We start from the raw sequence: 22832 nt of genomic DNA, 5'->3' as shown, positions 1-22832 counted from the left end.
ATCAATCTAGTTATTGCATTGTATCGTAATTGTATAGTAATACAGTTGTAATAATATAATACAGAACATTTAAAATACTATTCATCATCTATAGTACATTCACAGTTTACTATGTATGCATCACTAATGGCACCCTATCGATAAGGAATAGGAGCCATTTGTGACGTACTGTACCCTAGATTACCTTGGAACTCTTTGAAGTTGTGCTTGTTGGCATACGTGAAGCCTCTCATGGATCCATTCGTTGAACTCCTTGAAGAGGCCCACATCCTCCAGCTCCGTATAGGAGCCTTTGCCAGGAGGCCCCCACCACATACACATTGGGTTGTCCTTCTCCGTGCCCTGGGCCCCTGGAGTCAGCTGCTCCACCAGCAGCTCAGCCCCTAACACAGCAGAGGAATCAGGATAGGTATGAAGGCATCAATAGACTAGGTGTTCATCCCAAATTACACCCTATTCCCTTTATAGTGCACTACTTTTGACCAGGGCTCAGGTCAAAGTAGTGCACTATGTAGGAATAGGGTGCCATTGGACGTACCTAGGACAACCATGTTGTATCAACAGAGCCAGACTGACTGGTTAATAGATACATTAACTAAAAGGGACTTTCACACTATTGTGCCGAACCGTGCTCTTTTCAGTGAGTATTTCACGATAAGTGATATAGTCAGCCTGCTTTGTTTTCACATAGCTTATCGGAGGTGGCATCAGGGCCCGTATTCATAAAGCATCTCACACTGGGAGTGCTGATCTAGGGTCAGTTTTGCTATTTAGATCATAATAATATTTTATAAACAGATCCTAGATCAGCACTCCTACTCTGAGACGCTTTGTGGAAATGGGCTCAGATATGTTATTGGATCAGTTTCACTCACTTTCAGAGAGCACGATAGAGTGAAAGCCAAAGAGAGGAAGCAGAGGCAATTTGAAAAGCGTGGAGAAAGAATGTTTCAACTGTTGGGAAGCTTCAAATCTCTGTTCCCAATATACAGTAGGTAAGGTAAGCTCAATGTACTGTACCTCCATCTTGCTGCTTGTCTCTGACCCTGTTTAGTAACCATGCGATGGCTTCCTCTTTGGTTTCCGAAACCAACTCGATGACCACCAGAGGTGCAAATGTTGAGCCATGACTGTCATACACTGACAAGCTTTTTGCATCTTCCCCTCTCCCTGTGAAGCCTGGAGAGACAAGATAGGAAACAAATGAATTAAACATGACTGCCTACAAGGACCAAAATGACAAGGCCAGAATAGCATTCTTCAGTTTGAACATCCAAGTATCGGTGCACAGTGACAATATGTTTTACATAGCCTAAATACATAAACAACATTGGCTATTTAAATCTATAAAATAAAATATCAGTTGTTGCACATACAAATGTTGCTCTAGGTAACCAAATTACTTATTGCTCCTCTTGCAAATGTGAGTTGCAGCACCTTCACCTGGCCTAAAACAATCTTATATTACCTAACAAGGTGTGGTATGTTCAGGGGTTCAGCCTTGAGACGTTTTACTAGTCTGAGTACCAGTCTCTTTACTTGAACATTCCACTCCTTGCCACTCCTTGTCATTGCCAAAAAAGCTGGCCTTTCAGCAATCTCAACGTTCAATAGAGAAATAGTAATGGCGTCTTTTTGTATGCACATAGTTCGCTGGACAAAGCTTATGGAAAACGAATGAGGTTTTGTAGGATTTTTGGGCTAAAGAGACTGGTCTGATTCAGACGGGTTGGGTTAAATGCAGAAGACAAATTTCAGTTAACTGGATTCAGTTGCACAACTAACTAACTAGGTATCCTCCTTTACCTTTCCCAGGCTAGCTTTTTACAGTCTGAAGTCGTTAACTTCTGAAGTTGCCTTCATATTCTAAAACGCCTTCTCTTTAAGTCATTCTTATGGCTTGGGTTCAGCCCAACTGATTGATGTAATTCGACTGTTTACTTTAGACGTTGAATCACAACGGCTTAATAAACAGATTTCCCATGTATTAAAAAGGTTAAAATGTAATTTGCTCCTAAATCTGATTCTGAATATCAGCTCAAGCTGGCTAGTGACAGTGACAGCTGAGTGTTTGGTGTGAGAGAGGGCGGGGCATGAACCGCACGTTCGTTGCAGTATCGTTGGGTGGCTATTATCACTGTTATAGGAGTATACTCATCATTGCTTTACTCTGAAGAAATGTGTTGAGATTTGACGTAACATTGTCACGTACAACTGGGGAAACATGTGACGCAAATCGGAAAAGTAGATACCGGTAGGCCTTTTACATCAACAAATCTCTTTAAACAAGGCTACTCACCACGTGCTTCGTTCGCTGGCGCAATAAGGTCCACTTTTAAAGGTTGCCCGCGATGCCAAGTCGACAATAAATACCAATTTCGAATCTTCTATTGTCTTGAGAAATCAGAAGAGTTGCTTGACTTCTGCCTCTCCACGTCACTGGCACTGACAGGCAAGCGCCGCTGTAGACTTCAGCCCGCAGTTATCACACCCACCAACGTGCTTTGCTGTGTGTGTAGGCCGACATAGCATAGAGATAGTTAGAGGACGCAACATTGTATCTGTCCTATTATGGCGTCTGTGAGAGCATGGGCAGTGTAGTCACTTTTGTTCTTCTGCTACTTCTATGAGATAGTAAACGAACTGAAAGGGTGCATACTGCCACCTGGGGTGTGTTGTTTGAAAAGGTACAAAGCCAAGGTTGGTGATTGAATGCCACCTGCAGTTATGGAATGTTTGCTCACAAGTATAATTCATTGGCTGATCCCTCCTGATGATCTGGATGGAATTATGTGTTCATTCCTTAACCCATAAGAAGTCACAGCCCAATGAATACTTCAAAAATAGTGAAAGTCTTCAAATGCGCTGCCCATGCTTAGACCGGTTTTTGGGCACTAGAGTCCTGTATCTATCTCTATGGAACAGAGGCAAGTAAATCACGACAAGAACACTTTCAATGGGGCTTCCTCATTTGAATAGGATTCTAACACGTTTTTCGAGTAGGACAGGCATACGGCATATGTCTTTATTATGAAAAAAAATACAGTAGTTATAATGTTTACAATATTATTTTAACCTTTATTTAACTAGGAATGTCAATAAAGAACAAACTCTTGTTTACAATGACGGCCTATCGGGGAACAGTGGGTAGAACGACAGATGTTTACCTAGTCCGCTCAGGGATTCAACCCAGCAACCTTTCGGTTACTGGTCCAACGCTCTAGTGGTTACCTGCCTTGTGGTTAGACTAAACCTCACCAGACAATCAGGTGAGGGTTATTACGATTATGGTCTTGCTCCCAGGATACAAGTATTGGTTCGTGTTAGTTTGGTTTGGCTAGTTTATTATTAATATTGAGGTTGTCATATAACACAGAATTCATAGCATTGTCTCTGATAAGAGCCTATCGAATACGACTACCAATTTGTGTGTAAATAATTGCATTTGACCATACCAGAGTTCATTTGTGGCGTGTGTGTGTATCTTCCGCAATATCACGTCCCACAGCGTCAGTAAAAAAAGTCGCATTCTTCTTTACTGAAACCGTTTACTTCAAACGGAAAACGTTTTGCAACGAAAACGAGACTTTATTGGTCAAGTTTATCAAAACTTGGGAGTTTATGTAGGTAGGTCCCTCCCCGTCTCGTTCGCTCAGAGGAAGAGACGAAGTGAGAAGTTTTAATCGTCCCAAAATCTGGCCACGAAAATAAACCAACTAGGTAAATAATTTTTGTATGGAGGTCAATGAGTGTCGAATTTAGTAAACAAAAATGGTAATTTCTCATTTGCTACTTGACGCTTATTTTATTTAATAGGACGTTTCGTAAATCTTAGGTGTTATGTGTTTGTATTGTTATATAAATATTCATACACATAGCTCATATATTATACAGCGCTAAACTAATCTGCCTGACTCAAGCCATTTCACGTACCCCTGCTAAAACAGGAACCAGGTCACTCTTCCTGCAATAAAACTACCCCCCTCAGCTCTGTTGTTTCACGACCCCCTCTGCTCTCCTGTCTCACTGTCCCCTGACACACACATACCCAGCAATAAACTACCCCCCCTCAGCTCCCCTTATCTCACGACTTCGGGACACACACTGACATTCCATCGCACGAACACACACACTCCACTCCCCTTTCTACTGGGCAGGAGCCAGGATGGGACGACTTCACGGGGCACCAATGAGGCTCCTGCACAGGCTCGGTCAGGACCCGCCTCCAACCTTCACCAACCAGTCAGAAGACAGAACTACAAGAATCAACCTACGTCATTCTATGTACAAAATCTGTTGCGCGCTCTGTTTAGGGATCCTTGTCAGCTGCCTCCTTCTGAGCCATATGACTAGGTCCGTGCACGCTTAATTAGAGGACAAGATATCTTTTACATAATAAACTGCCTTTTTGCTATACTTGATTCCACACTGTCCAGCGTCTTGATTTGGTCTCTCTCTCCGGTAGCTAATATCTATCATCTATCAGTATCTATCTATCTATCTATCTATCTATCTATCTATCTATCTATCTATCTATCTATCTATCTATCTATCTATCTATATATATATATATATATATGTGTGTGTTGTTGCTGTATGCCCTTCTTGGCTGGGGACAGAAGCTCTGACAAGCTCTGACAACAGGCACAACTAAGATATATATACACAAGTGGACGCTTGTGGCATTTCGGCAAAAACAGACTTTATATCTTAGTTGTGCCTGTTGTCAGAGCTTCTGTCCCCAGCCAAGGAGGGCAAACAGCAACACTGAGATATTCTCTGCAGATTCTGTCAGACCTGGGCCCTGACAGTGAATCTCAGTAAGACATAAATAATGATCCTATAAAAGGTCCTGTTTCCAGGACCATGAATATAAATTCCATCCAGACGCCGTTGCCCTAGAGCGCACAAAACTATACCTACCACGGCCTAAATATCAGCACCAAAGGTAACTTCCGAAAAGCTATGAACGATCTGAGAGGCAAGGCAAGAAGGGTCTACTACGCCATCAAAAGGAACATACAATTTGACATTTAGGATCTGGCTAAAAAAATACTTGAATCGGTTATAGAACCAATTGGCCTTTATGGTTGAGGTCTGGGGTGCGCTCACCAACCAATAATTCACAAAATGGGGAAAAAGAAATTGAGACTGCATGCAGAATTCTGAAAAAACATCCTCTGTGTACAACGTTAAACACCAAATACTGCATGCAGAGCAAAATTAGGATGATACCCGCTAATTATCAAAATCCAGAAAACAGACGTTAAATTCTACAACAACCTAAAAGGAAATGATTCCAAAACCACAATAAGACCTAACCAAATCATGAGAATACAAAAAGGTAATTTCTTGACAAATTTGGAAAGAATTAACTGAAAAATAGAGCAAACTAGAATGCTATTTGGCCCTAAACAGATAGTACACAGTGGCAGAATACCTGGCTACCATGACTGACCCAAAATGAAGGAAAGCTTTGACTATGTGCAGACTCAGTGAGCATAGCCTTGCTATTGAGAAAGGCTGCTGTAGGCAGACCTGGCTCTGAAGAGAAGACAGGCTATGTACAGACTCAGTGAGCATAGCCTTGCTATTGAGAAAGGCTGCTGAAGGCAGACCTGGCTCTCAAGAGAAGATAGGCTATGTGCTCACTGCCCATTAAATGAGGTGGAAATTGAGCTGCACTTCCTAACCTCCTGCCAAATGTATGATAATGTTAGATAAACATATTTCCCTCAGATTACACAGACCCACAACGAATTTAAAAACAAATCCAATTTTGATATACTCCCATATCTATTAGGTGAAATACCACAGTGTACCATCACAGCAGCAAGATGTGACCTGTTGCCATAAGAAAAAGGCAAACAGTGAAGAACAAACACCATTGTAAATACAACCCATATTTATGTTTATTTATTTTCCCTTTTGTACATTAACTATTTGCAAATCATTAGAACATGGTATATAGCCATAATATGTTGTCAGTGTAATGTTTACTTTTAATTTCTGATTGTTTATTTAACTATTGTTTGTTATCTATTTCATTTGCTTTGGCAATGTAAACATATGTTTCCCATGCCAATAAAGCCATTTGAATTGAAATTGATAGAGGACTCATCATGGATATTATCCAATTTGTCATGGACATTGCTATTGAGGGCTTTCACCATTTATACGTTTTCAACTGGATGGGGATTCCTATGAGTTGGTAGCAATCAGTCAATGAAGAATAAAATGGACTACTTTAAAATGGAGATAGCTTTAATGGGACTGCCCAAACTGTCACAGACGTTATAATGGCACAGATACAAAGATGAGTCCTCCATCTCTATGGACTGTTGTTCACACGTGTATCTGCCCTCTCATTGGCTAGAATGGGCTCCTGAGTGGCACAGCGGTCTAAGGCACTGCATCTCAGTGCTAGAGGCGTCACTACAGACCCTGGTTTGTTTCCAGGCTGTATCACAACCGGCCGCGATTGGGAGTCCCATAGGGCGGCACAGAATTGGCTCAGCATCGTCAGGCTGGGTTAGGGTTTGGTCGGGGAAGGCCGTCATTGTAAATAAGAATCTATTCTTAACTGACTTGCCTAGTTAAATAACGTTTTTTTTTTTTTTTGGTCCCACCTGATCTCACCTCCTGCCTGCCTTCCATATTTGGGGACATGTGGTTTGATTGTTAAAGTATATTTGAGGACATGTGTTTTGATTGTTATCTTATCAATACAATAGACACTCTTTGGTTTGCTTTCGTTTAGATCCTTAAGTATGGTAAAGGGTTTCCATTGCAAAAGTTTTGCAACGGAAACCTCCTAATGAATACACGCCAGGTGATGTCATGTTTTGTGGATCATGTGATTTGGCTGTGTGAAGAATGGCTGACCAAGCGGTGACCACTGAGAGAGGGTGAGTGTGTTTTTTTATAAACAAACTTAGAACCGCTCTTTTAAATATAACAATATTGATAAAAGCGACCGACAAAAAGTTAATCATGATACAATTTGTTTCCTTCGTGTGTCTTGTTATTAGCTAGTCCTAGCATGTTGATTGTTCTTGTTTGTCGTCAAGCACCTATAGACTGAAGTTAATTTTCAGTTGACTTAACACACTCGTGGCATCAATGTTGCATGTTTATAGTTTATGCCGGGTTCGGGTGCTTGTCGGAGCTAGGAAACTCGGACATTTCGACTTGCTAATTAGTTGAACGCGGTAGGTGATTGACAACAAGTTAGAAAGTCGGACATGTCCGATGTTCCTAGTTCCGACTAGCACGTGAAAGTGGCATTGGTCCGCGTTAAAAAGTCATGAAACCGACGGAGCGGTTGAAAGCTTGAAATGAACAGCTGTGTTGGAATGCGAACAATATGGGTGTCAGTTCTGACTGTATGGTGCGGGAGGATGACGGGAATGTTCGGTAGTTGAAAAACATAGGAAGAAGAGAGATCATGATACAGAAAGCAGTGAAGCGTCTAGTGAAGAAAGCATGAAGAGGGCCAAGGTATGAAGTAAGAGTAGTGATGTGTTGGGAGTGGAAAGCGGTGATAGTGTTTGATTAGACCACGGCGCCTCACTTACACCCTATCTGACTAACTCATGCCGTAGAGAACGAGGTAGGTGAAGTGAAATTAGCTCGATTCATTGGAAATAGTAGAATGTTAATATAGTGTGGTAGCCAGGCTCAGCAAGAGACTATTCTGAAAATGGAAAAGCTTAACGTTAATGGGAAGAAGATTAATAGCCATGTCCCTGGTTCTTATGCTAGATTGAGGGAAGTCATCACTGTGTCCCAATATCTATGTCCATAGATGATGTTAAAGAAAATGTGACGGGAGGCAGAGTAATTGAGGCCAAAACGTTGATTGGTAGGAAAGAGGGTCAAACAAGTGAAAGCTTATCAGTAGTGGTGAGGTTTGATCAAGTCTTGCTGAGAAAAGTACAGATCCGATTCCTTCGTTTCAATGTTAGAGAATTTGTCCCATATGCACTGCAATGTTTTAAAAGCCAAATAATGTAGCGGCTCAGTGTAAAGGAAAGAAAAGATGTGAGGAGGGACACGTGGTTACGCTGAATGTGGTAGCAATGTGAAGGTTAAGTGCTGTAATTGTGGGGAACACTGTAATTTGGTGGATGCCAAGTACAGAGAGGCTCGGAGATATAGGATCATTTGGTGGATGCCAATGTATCAGAGAGGCTCGGAGATATAGGATCAGTCGTGATGTATCGTATGCAGAGAGAGGCTCGGAGATATAGGATCAGTCGTGATGTATCGTATGCAGAGAGGCTGGAGATATAGGATCAGAGATCGTATGCAGAGAGAGGCTCGGAGATATAGGATCAGTCGTGATGTATCGTATGCAGAGAGAGATATAGGATCAGTGATTGGATCAGATATGCAGGAGAGCTCAGTCGTATCGAGAGAGAGGCTCGTATCGTATGCAGAGAGAGAGGCTCGGAGATATAGGATCAGTCGTGATGTATCGTATGCAGAGAGAGGCTCGGAGATATAGGATCAGTCAGTCGTGAGATATAGGATCATCGTATGTATCGTATGAGAGCCGGAGATATAGGAACACTGATGTATCGTATGCAGAAGCCGTGAAACTGATTGGTAGAACTACAGACTGATGGAGCTCACATGGATGTACTTGAGGTAAGTGGACCTACTGTCGTGGCTGGTGCTTCTGATGGTTCGGAGGCCTGTAAAGAAATCTTGTGCTCATTCGTGCCTGGTGTCAAAGGACACTTTGATAATGAATAAAGTTGACCTCATAGCTTTTATTGGTAAGGTTATTAATGCGACTCGGGTTGTGAAAAAGAAGGTTATTGTGGAGACGGCAAAAGAGATATTGGGGGTAACCGATGTTACTGTTGAAATGGTTGTTGACATGTTGAACAATCCCAAGGCTGGAGTGTTTCAGCATGATACAGATACATTCTAATGGTGTTAGTGAGGGTTTTGGGGGCAGAGTGGAGGGTGTCTTTGACAGTGTCATCTCATGATGTTTTAGGTGTTGTTTACATGTACATAGACTACTTATAGGCCCTTTTAAATGTCTGTGTTTCTATTTTCTGATCTTAATTTAGGACAATTCCACGGTGATGGAATTATCCTGAGAAATTCTATGGTCATGGAATTATGCCGACTCAGAATTTTCACTTTAAAATGTATACCAAACAAAAAAACATTGATTTCAAAGTTTAACAAACCATATAACTCTATGCAAAAGGACTTAACCATTTCCACATAAAATATACAGTAAGAACTGTGCAGATACAAAGTTTGGTAACAGAATATCAGAATAATCGCTCTCGTTGGCTGCACTCGCTTCATACTCGTCGCCAAACCCACTGGCTCCATGTCATCTACAAGACCCTGCTAGGTAAAGTCCCCCTTATCTCAGCTCGCTGGTCACCATAGAATCACCCACCTGTAGCACTCGCTCCAGCAGGTATATCTCTCTGGTCACCCCCAAAACCAATTCTTCCTTTGGCCGCCTCTCCTTCTAGTTCTCTGCTGCCAATGACTGGAACGAACTACAAAAATCTCTGAAACTGGATACACTTATCTCCCTCACTAGCTTTAAGCACCAGCTGTTAGAGCAGCTCACAGATTACTGCACCTGTACATAGCCCACCTATAATTTAGCCCAAACAACTACCTCTTTCCCTACTGAATTTATTTTATTTATTTATTTTACTCCTTTGCACCCCATTATTTTTATTTCTACTTTGCACATTCTTCCACTGCAAATCTCCCATTCCAGTGTTTTACTTGCTATGTTTAATTTAATTTGCCACCATGGCCTTTTTTTGCCTTTACCTCCTTATCTCACCTCATTTGCTCACATCGTATATAGACTTGTTTATACTGTATTATTGACTGTATGTTTGTCTTACTCCATGTGTAACTCTGTGTCGTTGTATGTGTCGAACTGCTTTGCTTTATCTTGGCCAGGTCGCAATTGTAAATGCGAACTTGTTCTCAACTAGCTACCTGGTTAAATAAAGGTGTTCTCAACTAGCCTACCTGGTTAAATAAAGGTGTTCTCAACTAGCCTTGGTTAAATAAAGGTGTTCTCAACTAGCCTACCTGGTTAAATAAAGGTAAATAAATAAAGGTGTTCTCAACTAGCCTACCTGGTTAAATAAAGGTGTTCTCAGGGTTAAATAAAGGTGTTCTCAACTAGCCTACCTGGTTAAATAAAGGTGTTCTCAACTAGCCTACCTGGTTAAATAAAGGTGTTCTCAACTAACTAGCCTACCTGGTTAAATAAAGGTGTTCTCAACTAGCCTACCTGGTTAAATAAAGGTGTTCTCAACTAGCCTACCTGGTTAAATAAAGGTGTTCTCAACTAGCCTACCTGGTTAAATAAAGGTGAAAAAAAAATAATAATTAAAAAATAAAACCCAGGGAGATTTTACTGTGATTCTGTTACCAAATTTAGCATCTGCACAGTTTTTCCAGTAAATTGTTCAAAGTAGTCATTGTGCATAGAGTTGGTTTGTTAAACTTCTAAATCAATATTTTTTTGATTGGCATACAGCGTAATTCAGCTACTGTGGAAATGCCATATTGACAATGCCTAAAGTGAAATGTTTTAGGAAGGCTTGAAAGCTTTGTTCAAGTGTGTTTGTAAGCTTATAGGCCAGTACACTACAACCTTCTCCACTACTGCAACCCAATTTCAAGAACCAATTATCCAATACCTTATCTGTTTTTTAATTTAGGATGTAACTAAGTCCAATGCAGCGAATCCCAACACTAACTGCATTTCCCCATTCAATTAACACAAGCACATGTGATTAATAAGGCTATTACATGTCGTCCCTGGCATATAACATCCCTTTTCCACTCTGTTTTTTAGTTTGTTTTTTGGCTGCAGACTGGCTCAGCGACTACTGATGTTTCTTGGTATTCATAGTCTTTTCTACAATTTGTTGAGTGTCCTGGTCAGAACGTTGAGGTAACCTACCTACCGGTGTGATTGTCAGACTAACTCCACCTCCCCGGCTGCACCCCACTCATATGCTGCTAGTGATGCTCCACCTCCCTGCTGCACCCCACTCATATGCTGCTAGTGCTGCTCCACCTCCCTGCTGCATGCAGTGCTTGAGGCAGGAAGTAACATCCCTGGCAGTTCAATCAGTCAACAAACCCTGCATGTCATTTTATTTACACCTATCCCCGAAGCATGTTTACAAGTTGTTTTTTTTTTTACATTTAATGTCTCGTCTCCTTTTTGCTGTGAAATATTACAACTGTCAGCAACATGACTCCCAATGTAATCCCAGACCGTATAGGCTATAGCCTAGGCTGGTTGATGAGTTGTGTCTGTGTCTATGCAGGTCCTGGACTTCCACGGCATGGATCACCAGCTGGCTGCCCTCCTGGTGCCCCACCTCCCAGAACCAGCTCAAGACTGCAGAGGAGAAGATGCTGCAATGTAAGGAATTCCTCTTTACCATCAAACTGTATTTCCAGCCGTGGCCAATTTGTGGATTATTATGTGTGGATCCGTCTCATCCCCAGGCATCACAGGCAAGGTGTCCCAGCAGTATGTCCCAATCTCGGATGGTAACATGCTGTGGACCCTCACATTGAATGGAAACATGAAGAACCAGACTCCCCTGGTGCTGCTGCATGGCTTCGGTGGAGGGGTGGGCCTGTGGGCCCTCAACCTAGACGCCCTGGCCCAACAGGTTAGTCTCTGAAGCACAGGCTTCTCTTGTAGCGTTGGAAAGCCTGAGGAAGTTCTCCTCAGAGAGATAATGTAAAGGGGTGTAGTACGACAGTCTAGATAGAAACTAATGCACATTGCCATATATCAAACCACTGCAGTATTTTGCATGGCGGCAGCTCTGAACAGGTTGTTATAATCCTATTTCTTTAGTTTATGCAAGGATGAATAAGGTACGTAACTAACGGTGCATAGGCTACTACAAGGTAGGAAAAGGGACACGAAAAACAAGGAAATGCCTCTTCGGAGGGGAAACTTCATTTCTACTTACAGCCAATCACATACTGAATTTCTCCAGACTTCCAAAAGAGATTTGGAGGATGGTCACAGGAAACTACCAATAGGTCAACTGGTCAACCACACCTGCTATAAATAACTAGCTCTAATTGTTGTCTGACTGCTATATATTTTGTGTATGCTTTCTTTTTAACACTGACTTCTATTTTTAGTAAGTTTTATCATGTTGTGTAGTGCCTTTATAAATAAAATGACTTTTCATTATTATTAATGTTAATAATAGAGGCCCGTCTATGCCTTTGACCTGCTGGGCTTCGGCCAGAGCAGCAGGCCCTACTTCAGCTCCGACGCCAAGGAGGCTGAGGCCCAGTTTGTGGACTCCATCGAGCAGTGGAGGGCTAAAGTCAACCTGGAAGCCATGGTCATGCTGGGACATAACTTTGGAGGTTATTTGGCAGCTGCTTATTCGCTCAAGTATCCCACCAGGTAAGTATCACCTGACACCACCCAACACTTTCCCCAGTTCAGAACCATAGACAGGTTTCAACATGAATGGTTGTTTTATTCCTTAGTATTTAGCCACCTCCTTGGTTAAAGATAGAATACTACATGTATTTAGCCAGTCCTTGGTTCACCCTCCTATGCTTGACTAATACTGTACACCCCAGACCTCACGGGATGTTGGTATGCAGGTGCTAACCTCTGATAACAACATGAATGTCCTTAAAAAGTGTCCCCTCTGTGCTGTATCTCAACGGAATCATCTTCTCTCACTGTGTTGCTAAGATTTCAGCAGGAACCTAACTCATTATAAATGTCTCCAAAACCTCATCACACTCAGATCAGAGCAGCTTAAAGCAGCCAGCCAGCCACATCCTGTCCTTCTAGTATTAAAGCAGCCAGCCACATCATGTCCTCCTAGTATTAAAGCAGCCAGCCACATCCTGTCCTTCTAGTATTAAAGCAGCCAGCCACATCATGTCCTCCTAGTATTAAAGCAGCCAGCCAGCCACATCCTGTCCTTCTAGTATTCAAGCAGCCAGCCACATCATGTCCTCCTAGTATTCAAGCAGCCAGCCACATCATGTCCTCCTAGTATTAAAGCAGCCAGCCAGCCACATCATGTCCTCCTAGTATTAAAGCAGCCAGCCAGCCACATCCTGTCCTTCTAGTATTCAAGCAGCCAGCCAGCCACATCCTGTCCTTCTAATATTCAAGCAGCCAGGCAGCCACATCCTGTCTTTCTAGTATTCATCCTGTCCTTCTAGTATTCAAGCAGCCAGCCAGCCACATCCTGTCCTTCTAGTATTAAAGCAGCCAGCCACATCCTGTCCTTCTGGTATTCAAGCAGCCAGCCAGCCACATCCTGTCCCTCTAGTATTCAAGCAGCCAGCCAGCCACATCCTGTCCTTCTAGTATTCAAGCAGCCAGCCAGCCACATCCTGTCCTTCTAGTATTCAAGCAGCCAGCCAGCCACATCCTGTCCTTCTAGTATTCAAGCAGCCAGCCAGCCACATCCTGTCCTTCCAGTATTAAAGCAGCCAGCCACATCCTGTCCTTCTAGTATTAAAGCAGCCAGCCACATCCTGTCCTTCTAGTATTAAAGCAGCCAGCCAGCCACATCCTGTTCTTCTAGTATTAAAGCAGCCAGCCAGCCACATCCTGTCCTTCTAGTATTCAAGCAGCCAGCCAGCCACATCCTGTCCTTCTAGTATTCAAGCAGCCAGCCAGCCACATCCTGTCCTTCTAGTATTCAGGCAGCCACATCCTGTCCTTCTAGTATTCAAGCAGCCAGCCAGCCAGCCACATCCTGTCCTTCTAGTATTAAAGCAGCCAGCCAGCCAGCCACATCCTGTCCTTCTAGTATTAAAGCAGCCAGCCAGCCAGCCACATCCTGTCCTTCTCTAGTATTCAAGCAGCCAGCCACATCCTGACCTTCTAGTATTAAAGCAGTCAGCCAGAAACATTCTGATTATCCTAATTGGCTCTGAATTAAGGACAAAATGTCCATCTGACTGGGGCACTTTGGCAATGTTTAGACAGGCAGCCCAATTCTGTTATTTTCCTCCACTAATTGGTCTTTTGACCACTGATCTTTTCACATCAGATTTTTTTCAGAGCAGATCTGATTGGTCAAAAGACCAATTAGGGAAAAAAATATCAGAATTGGTCTGCCTGTCTAAATGGCGCCTTTATTTCCCCTGTTCAGTTCACCGATGGACAGATCACTTAATAAACTCTGCCCTAGTGGTTCAGATTATTTCCTTTCCAGATCTTTCAATACGAACTCAACTTATTTTGTTCACCACCATAGAGGCGTTTCAATTATTTCAGATTGGTGTTGATGGTGTATGGTATTTCCTCTTCACTGTCCTGTAGGGTGCAACACATGGGGCTGGTTGAGCCGTGGGGCTGACCTTTCCTCTTCACTGTCCTGTAGGGTGCAACACATGGGGCTGGTTGAGCCGTGGGGCTGACCTTTCCTCTTCACTGTCCTGTAGGGTGCAACACATGGGGCTGGTTGAGCCGTGGGGCTGACCTTTCCTCTTCACTGTCCTGTAGGGTGCAACACATGGTGCTGGTTGAGCCGTGGGGCTGACCTTTCCTCTTCACTGTCCTGTAGGGTAAAGCACATGGTGCTGGTTGAGCCGTGGGGCTGACCTTTCCTCTTCACTGTCCTGTAGGGTGCAACACATGGTGCTGGTTGAGCCGTGGGGCTGACCTTTCCTCTTCACTGTCCTGTAGGGTGCAACACATGGTGCTGGTTGAGCCGTGGGGCTGACCTTTCCTCTTCACTGTCCTGTAGGGTGCAACACATGGTGCTGGTTGAGCCGTGGGGCTGACCTTTCCTCTTCACTGTCCTGTAGGGTGCAACACATGGGGCTGGTTGAGCCGTGGGGCTGACCTTTCCTCTTCACTGTCCTGTAGGGTGCTGGTTGAGCCGTGGGGCTGACCTTTCCTCGTCACTGTCCTGTAGGGTGCAACACATGGTGCTGGTTGAGCCGTGGGGCTGACCTTTCCTCTTCACTGTCCTGTAGGGTGCAACACATGGGGCTGGTTGAGCCGTGGGGCTGACCTTTCCTCTTCACTGTCCTGTAGGGTGCAACACATGGTGCTGGTTGAGCTGTGGGGCTGACCTTTCCTCTTCACTGTCCTGTAGGGTAAAGCACATGGTGCTGGTTGAGCCGTGGGGCTGACCTTTCCTCTTCACTGTCCTGTAGGGTGCAACACATGGGGCTGGTTGAGCCGTGGGGCTGACCTTTCCTCTTCACTGTCCTATAGGGTGCTGGTTGAGCCGTGGGGCTGACCTTTCCTCTTCACTGTCCTGTAGGGTGCAACGCATGGGGCTGGTTGAGCCGTGGGGCTGACCTTTCCTCTTCACTGTCCTATAGGGTGCTGGTTGAGCCGTGGGGCTGACCTTTCCTCTTCACTGTCCTGTAGGGTGCAACACATGGGGCTGGTTGAGCCGTGGGGCTGACCTTTCCTCTTCACTGTCCTGTAGGGTGCAACACATGGGGCTGGTTGAGCCGTGGGGCTGACCTTTCCTCTTCACTGTCCTGTAGGGTGCTGGTTGAGCTGTGGGGCTGACCTTTCCTCTTCACTGTCCTGTAGGGTAAAGCACATGGTGCTGGTTGAGCCGTGGGGCTTACCTGAGCGTCCAGACACAGAAGACCAGGACAGGCCCATCCCCGTGTGGATCAAAGCCCTGGGAGCCATGTTGAGCCCTTTCAACCCCCTGGCAGGGCTACGTCTGGTGGGGCCACTGGGTAAGACTGGCAGCCTGTCTGACGAGATGGATGACGGACATGTAATTTACAGTAGTATTTCTATTTCAATTACATACCTGTCTGACTGGATCACTGCATTGTTTATGGGATGGAGTTTTACCAGCATTCAAACCCCCCTCCTTTGTTCTTCAAGGTCCCACACTTGTTTCAACTCTAAGACCAGACTTCAAGAAGAAATACTTGTCCATGTTCAACGACGACACGGTCACAGAGTATATCTATCACCTGAACGTCCAGACTCCCAGGTTAGTCCCTCTCTCCCTCTCTCTCTATTTAGTTCCTGTTTGAGTTCACTGGCTTTTTATCTCCACTTACTCTGGGCCTGTATTTACAGTCTCTGTCTGAGTGAGTTTCAATACAGTTCAATTCCAATGTTTTCCTCTTAGACCATAATGAAGATGATGCTATGATTCAATTTTGAAATGCTTTTGTAATATAGGCTGTGATTTTCATTTCTCACACCCTTATTTCAGTGATAATGTTAGTTTTACTCTTGTTGTAGTGGTGAGTTCAAAGTAGCTGCTTATTAAGGATTATTCTGAGAAGATCAGATTATCGTAAACCTTACTGCTGTACTTCTCCCTGTTTAGTAATAATCATGTTTGTTTACTCTGTTGCAGTGGTGAGACAGCCTTCAAGAACATGACCATCCCATACGGGTGGGCCAAGAGGCCTATGCTGCAGAGGATTGGCCTGCTCCATGCTGACATCCCTATTACTGTGATATATGGGTCACGCTCCAGCATCGACGGTAACTCGGGCAACGCTATCAAAGGAATGAGGCCAAACTCTCATGTGGAGATCATAGTACGTTTCAATTCCTTTAAGCTGAACACTTAAGATGCTGTCTGTGTGTGGTTGTCTAGTAATGCGTGAGACAGCTGGCTCAGCTTTTATATTCCGATTTATTCAGCAGGTGGCAGGAAAAAAAGTGAATTGAAGTGTTAAATCCTAGATGAATATGATTTTCCAGAATGTGTATCTGATCTCATATTTCTATTCCTCCTCTCTCCCAGGCTATCAGAGGGGCGGGCCACTACGTATATGCTGACCAGCCAGAGGACTTCAACCACAGAGTGCTTCAGGTGTGTGACGCGCTGGGCTGAGGGGGGGGGCACTAGTTAACCTGCGGAGAGTGACGTGTTATACCTGTCATGCCCAGAGCTTGTCCTCTCAGTGAGCATGTGATCTGTGAGGATCAGAGAGGACTGGGCATACAGCTCAATAGGGCTTTATTTTACCTCGATCATCCTCACTTTAGGTCCTCAGTAGTAGACCCACCAGCACAGCAGACCTGCTAACTAGGGAAGGACCCCGTGTTGAAAAGATGATTCTCCTGGATTGTTTGGTTTGACACTTTTGTATTCATTCTACTGACTAAAGAGAATGGCTCATAGTTGTTACTGCTTGTCGGATTTTGGTCATTTTGTGATGAGTGTGTCAGCTTTTAATCTGCTGTTTTAAGAAATGTGATTCTCAGAACGATACAGACTACAATTTGACCACTTATTCTCATTCTGTCAAAGATCCTTTGTGAGATTATTTAGAAATGTTTCATTTGCGTCATAACAGCTCATGTAGATATGACCACGGACCATAGAGTTCTGATTTAAATACACATGATTGTGGAACTTTTAGACCTCTGGTTTTGCTGATGGGCTCCTGAGTGGCACAGCGGTCTAAGGCACTTAATCTCAGTGCTTCATCTCAGTTCCAGGCTGTATCACAACCGGCCGTGATTGGCAGTCCCATAGGGCGGCGCACAATTGGCCCAGCGTCGTTAGGGTTTGGCCGGGGTAGGCCGTCATTGCAAATAAGAATTTCTTCTTAACTGACTTGCGTAGTTAAATCAAGGTTAAATAAATACCAAATATAAAAAGATTTCCCCATGTCAACCGAAGTGCCTTTTTTAATGACCTAGTATGTGACCAGGGACTGCAGTCATTGCTGCTGCTTTTTGGTCTTGTCTTTTTATGGGTCCTTTTGCAAGTGGTCGTTTTCACTTCAAGATGTTCTAATTATGTTCTCATTCATAGTGTTTTGGCTCTTGTTGTGGTCTCGTGTTAAAACAATCCACTTATTAATAGCTAGCGTGTGCAGGTGAAGGAAAACGAAGCATCAGAATCTAGTAATTGAAGATAACTACTCCATTCTTCTCAGCTGCCATTGTGGGGAAAGAATGTTCGGCCTCAAACCCCATTCATTCATTGCAACAGTATTTGATAGTATTATTAGGCACCTGTCCAGGGTGCATCTCGGTCTAAGATCAGTTAGCATAGCTATAGCAGCCTGTCCTCTTATTTCATGGAGGTGACAGCTAATATCTGTGTGTGAAGTTGCAGACTGGGTGGGTTACTTCGACTTTTACAGCCACTTTACCCAGTGCAACCTTTAAAAACATCTAAAGCACCGTTTACTAGATGTGCTGAGCCCAAGGATACGGTTTGATTAACTCCTGAACATGTGGATGCCTTTGTATTGTTGTCTTGTACATCATTGTAAGTCTCCAATCACAAGTCAATTACCGTGGGGAAGAAAAAATGGTGCTTCTCCATTCATGTATTGTAAAATACCTGTAAATAATAAAGATTATATTATGATTTCGGTGGCCTTGGTTGTGACACATGTATATTTAGACTTGTGTTGTGAAGATCAACAATATTTCAGTCTTAAACACTACAACTCTCATAGGCATTCTGTCTGAACACCACCTTTATAAAAAAAGATTGCAGTAAAAGTGGAGTAACTGCAGTAATTGCGGAATAGCTGAAGTGTACTGCAGTCAAAGTGCAGTATAACTGCAGTTACACTTCAAAATTACTGCAGTAAAATAAATTGTTGTCACAGTGACTTTATCAAGCATTTTTTTTTTTATCCACACTGATTTCTGCTCAAAGAGGAGAGCTAATCTCAAAGCTTTTTAGTACCCATAAAAGTACAAAACTGCAACATGGACATCAGTATGACGTTCAGGGGTAGACTTTACACCAGTCTGGGTTATTTGTTATTGTGCTCTAAAATGGAGCAAAGCAAAGGTGAACATTTATCAATATTTCCCCCAAAAGCCCGTTGACATGTCAGAGCTGCCAACTGTCGGTTAGTAAGAGTAATGGTTCGTATCTGTGATGAGGGCAGGCCTTGTATTTCAGTACGTGACCACTAGAGGGAAACCTCCCTCAGATCAGGAAGGGGATGGAGGGAGCCTGCCTTGCTGAAGTGCAGTTAGCGAATCATCAAGGTCAATGTTACATCATTCAGTTCTGCTTCTCATCCTATGACCACTTAAAATATCAATAGTCTGTGTAAAAGGAAGAATGGTATTTTTCTGCATTAGGGTCTATATATGGCTGCCATATATAGGACTGCAGCGTTGCATTTTAACTTGCTCCATTACAGTGAGCAGGTTGACGTTTATTGGGACGAGTCTTGTCCTGGAGGCCCAACTGAAAGATTTCCTCGATGAGCCAGCTGCAAAGTCAAAATTGGAAATATTGTTAAAATGTATGAAAACAAAAATTAGCTATCTGGGCTACATTTCAGGTTAGTAGTATGCTTAACGTTAGGCTTAAAATCAGATTTTATGAATGGCTGTGCCAGCTAGTGACCACTCACAGCAGAGCTGCCTCCAGAAGAAGATTCATGACGACAATGCTAACCTGCTTACAGCGAGGGTGAATTAGGACAAGGGAGAGGCAGAAGCTCTAAGGGAGGGTGGAATGTGGTGCTGAAAATGTGTCCGGACAAAGACGTTTACAATGTTAACAGTGATATCTATATCAACGACATCCTATCCTTATTGGTTCAGCCCCGGATCAATTGTCCATGAATGCTGTATGAAAATGTGCAAACTCGTATGGAAATAGTACAGACTTCTAAGGAAAGAGCCGATGGTATAGGATACTGTACTTCCTTAGGTGAAAGCTAAGATTCAGAGTGGTGCAGTGTGCACTTACAGTAATGTATACAGGGTGGGTGTAGGGCGGCACGCCTAGCGGTTAGAGCGTTGGGTCAGTACCCGAAAGGTGGCTGGTTCGAATGACCGCGCTGAGCAACGCACTTAACCCTAATTTGCTCCAGGGGCATTCTACTACTATGGCTGATCCTGTAAATCAACACATTTCACTGCACCTCTGTGACAATACAGTCATTCTCTTTGCTTGTTTGAGCTGTTCTTGCCATAATATGGACCTGGTCTTTTACCGAATAGGGCTATCTTCTGTATACCACCCCTACCTTGTCACAGCACAACTGATTGGCTAAAACGCATTAAGAAGGAAAGAAATTCCACAAAGTAACTTTTAACAGGTAACTACCTCATGAAGCTGGTTGAGAGAATGCCAAGTATGCAAAGCTGTCATCAAGGTAAAGGTTCGCTATTAGAAGAATTTAAAATATAAAACACATTTTGATTTAACACTTTTTTTGGTTACTACCTGATTCCATATGTGTTATTTCATAGTTTTGATGTCTTCACTATTATTCTACAATGTAGACAATAGTAAAAATAAAGAAAAAAACATTGAATGAGTAGATTGTAGGTTTGTCCAAACTTTTGACTGGTACTGTATGGAAATAAGGTATTTGTTGAAATGTTGTTTTTTTTAACCTGTTTTCGCATTGTCATTATGGGATATTGTGTGTAGATTGATGGACATTTAAAAATATATATTTTAGAATCAGGCTGTAAAGTAACAACATTTTGAAAAGTCAGTCTGAATACTTTCCTGAATGCAATATATGAACCTGGTTTACAGTAAAGGGTCTAGAACTGCAGGACTATGTAGTGTAGCTACAGTGCAGTATGTATGAACCTGACATGGGGCTAGAGGAGGCCGCTTCCAGAGCAAACAGGCCAGACGGGGTGCGGGCGCGGTTGCTAGGAAACCAGCGTGGCGCCTATATTAGATCGAATTTATTATATTCTGCCAGTCGTCATCCCCCCCCCCCCCCGCCCCTCTCTCTCCCCCTCCTTCCTCTCGGTCTACATTGACAGACAGAGTGTGTACACTCAGGCTCTGCAGCAGCTAGCGTTTCCACTGCCACCCCCATATCTCTCACACACACGGTACCATGAGTCCCACCCTTAGGCAAGACCTTCTCTGACTTCCAGGGCTTAAATCTGCGCTCTGTCTAGACACCAGGTTGCATCACAGACTACCCAATCTGCACCACTCGTCTTATCGCCTGCATCTCTTAGTGCCTAATACTTTCTCTAAATGTCAAGATCTGTTTAGTCTCTAAACGAAGACGATCCATGAAGCAGTATCCATTCATTCACCAGAAGGAAGTGATAGTTGTTAAATAAAAATGCTACTGAGATATAGCTCTGTTTGCAGAAGGACATTCTAAATCAATATGTTAAGTACTGTACGAGGTGTACGGAACCTTCAATTCACTGCATACAAGCACGATATGTTTTGACAGGTGATATCACAGGATTGGTACAATATTCACCCTTATGTCATATCATCTCATGTCATCTCACATTTATAAAAATGCTTTTAATGTATGATTTTAATTAGCTATCTTTTTTCATTTATCCTTCCAGTCTGTTTCATTATTTTATGTCCAGCACTTAGTTAAAAACAAAGTGTTATACAAATCGTTATGACTTTATGTAATTGTTGAGCCAGTACAAACACCAAAAGGAAGACGTAACGTCAGATGAATATCTAAATTGAAACATTCTCCCCCTCTGCTCTCCTCGTTCAGAATGGAGATGTCGCTGTACTCTTCATAGTTCCGGACAGGTCACATTCAATGAAAGCCATGGTGATAACAGTTTGAGCATGACACATCCATTTGACGCAGAGGCTTTGAAAGCTCCCTCCTATAGGGATGTTATCTGGCAGTGTACAACTACAAGGCTGCTAAGGAAGCACTGCAATCCACTGCTGAGAAGACTCGTGGACTCCTGGGAAATGCACTTGATTGTGTCATCGAGGGAGTAGCCGCGTCATCGAGGGAGTAGCCGCGTCATCGAGGGAGTAGCCGCGTCATCGAGGGAGTAGCCGCGTCATCGAGGGAGTAGCCGCGTCATCGAGGGAGTAGCCGCGTCATCGAGGGAGTAGCCGCGTCATCGAGGGAGTAGCCTCGTCATCGAGGGAGTAGCCGCGTCATCGAGGGAGTAGCCGCGTCATCGAGGGAGAAGCCGCGTCATCGAGGGAGAAGCCGCGTCATCGAGGGAGTAGCCGCGTCATCGAGGGAGAAACCATGACCTCAACACAATAAGCTCAGTGTCACTGTCCTATATCTGTAAGATGACCTGATTTCAACACTGACTTCAAGAGAAGTGATGTACTGTAGGTAAAAAGCATTTGAGGGCAATGCAGGGTTGCCTCTCTGTTTGTCTGTCAGGAGGTTATAGAAGCCCTCTTTCAGAGTAAGTCCTCTACTATTTGACCATACATTTACATTTACATTTAAGTCATTTAGCAGACGCTCTTATCCGCTCTTATCCATGTAAAAAGATGTGACTAACCATGACTTGGCAGACGTGTGTTTCAGAGAGAGAAGTCTAGAGATCGGGGGAGAGAATAAAGCTAAATGGGCGTCAACAGTAGAGGAGGAAGAGCAACCACCTCTGTCCTATCGCTCTTCTCTTCTCTCATTGTCATTCCCCTACTACTGTTAGACCTGCTGATTTTCCAGAAACCTGACATCCTGATTAATGGATTGGTTCACCTGCCACACAAACTGCTTTCCAGAACTTATTTGTTTTTTCATTCAAGGATGAATGTGAAAAGGAGATGAAAGGTATCAGTGGAAAAGTACTGTCTGTCTGTAGCCCTGCAGATGCTGCCTCAGCCGCAACATGCCTGTCTTGTCTTCCACACTGGGAGACTCCATGTCTCCCCTCTCTTTACCTGTCTTGTCTTCCACACTGGGAGACTCCATGTCTTCCCTCTCTTTACCTGTCTTGTCTTCCACACTGGGAGACTCCATGTCTCCCCTCTATTTACCTGTCTTGTCTTCCACACTGGGAGACTCCATGTCTTCCCTCTCTTTACCTGTCTTGTCTTCCACACTGGGAGACTCCATGTCTTCCCTCTCTTTACCTGTCTTGT

General features: G+C 43.6%; 1 protein-coding gene and 1 long non-coding RNA gene across 6 annotated transcripts; one reads left to right on the top strand and one right to left on the bottom strand.

Annotated features, from left to right (window-relative positions):
- Positions 1 to 322: 322 nt before the first annotated feature.
- LOC135533046 (uncharacterized) lies at positions 323 to 4024 on the bottom strand. Of its 3 annotated transcripts, none has more exons than XR_010454441.1 (4): positions 3934 to 4024; positions 2300 to 2507; positions 1021 to 1179; positions 323 to 383 (listed from the first exon to the last, which is right to left on the bottom strand). It is a non-coding gene; the product is annotated as an uncharacterized LOC135533046 (long non-coding RNA). The 3 variants fall into 3 exon arrangements; XR_010454439.1 differs by lacking the exon at positions 3934 to 4024 and adding an exon at positions 3456 to 3649; XR_010454440.1 differs by lacking the exon at positions 3934 to 4024 and adding an exon at positions 2745 to 2801.
- Positions 4025 to 6830: 2806 nt separating this feature from the next.
- On the top strand, positions 6831 to 18365 carry LOC135533045 (1-acylglycerol-3-phosphate O-acyltransferase ABHD5-like). 3 transcript variants are annotated; one of them, XM_064960438.1, is made up of 10 exons: positions 6832 to 6908; positions 10868 to 10966; positions 11349 to 11446; positions 11533 to 11702; positions 12300 to 12463; positions 15590 to 15744; positions 15899 to 16010; positions 16386 to 16572; positions 16782 to 16850; positions 17027 to 18365. In XM_064960438.1, exons 1-10 carry the CDS (start codon positions 6877 to 6879, stop codon positions 17117 to 17119), a joined length of 1179 nt encoding a protein of 392 aa, XP_064816510.1. In that variant the 5' UTR covers positions 6832 to 6876; the 3' UTR covers positions 17120 to 18365. The 3 variants fall into 3 exon arrangements, with proteins under 3 accessions (XP_064816511.1, XP_064816510.1, XP_064816509.1); XM_064960437.1 differs by having other exon boundaries at positions 12261 to 12463; XM_064960439.1 differs by lacking the exon at positions 10868 to 10966 and having other exon boundaries at positions 6831 to 6908; positions 12261 to 12463.
- The last annotated feature ends 4467 nt before the right edge of the window (positions 18366 to 22832 follow it).

The sequence above is a fragment of the Oncorhynchus masou genome, unplaced genomic scaffold, assembly GCF_036934945.1.
Source record: "Oncorhynchus masou masou isolate Uvic2021 unplaced genomic scaffold, UVic_Omas_1.1 unplaced_scaffold_2180, whole genome shotgun sequence".
In the NCBI taxonomy this organism is placed as follows: Eukaryota; Metazoa; Chordata; class Actinopteri; order Salmoniformes; family Salmonidae; genus Oncorhynchus; species Oncorhynchus masou.
This window is presented reverse-complemented; position numbering and strand designations above follow the sequence as displayed.

What these genes read in the sequence shown, in the direction of transcription:
- LOC135533045 (XM_064960437.1), top strand. Translation starts at nt 6,877, where the DNA reads ATGGCTGACCAAGCGGTGACCACTGAGAGAGG. An exon ending in TCGCTCAAGTATCCCACCAG is followed by an intron (nt 12,464 to 15,589) that starts GTAAGTATCACC and finishes ACTGTCCTGTAG; the next exon opens with GGTAAAGCACATGGTGCTGG. An exon ending in CTGAACGTCCAGACTCCCAG is followed by an intron (nt 16,011 to 16,385) that starts GTTAGTCCCTCT and finishes ACTCTGTTGCAG; the next exon opens with TGGTGAGACAGCCTTCAAGA.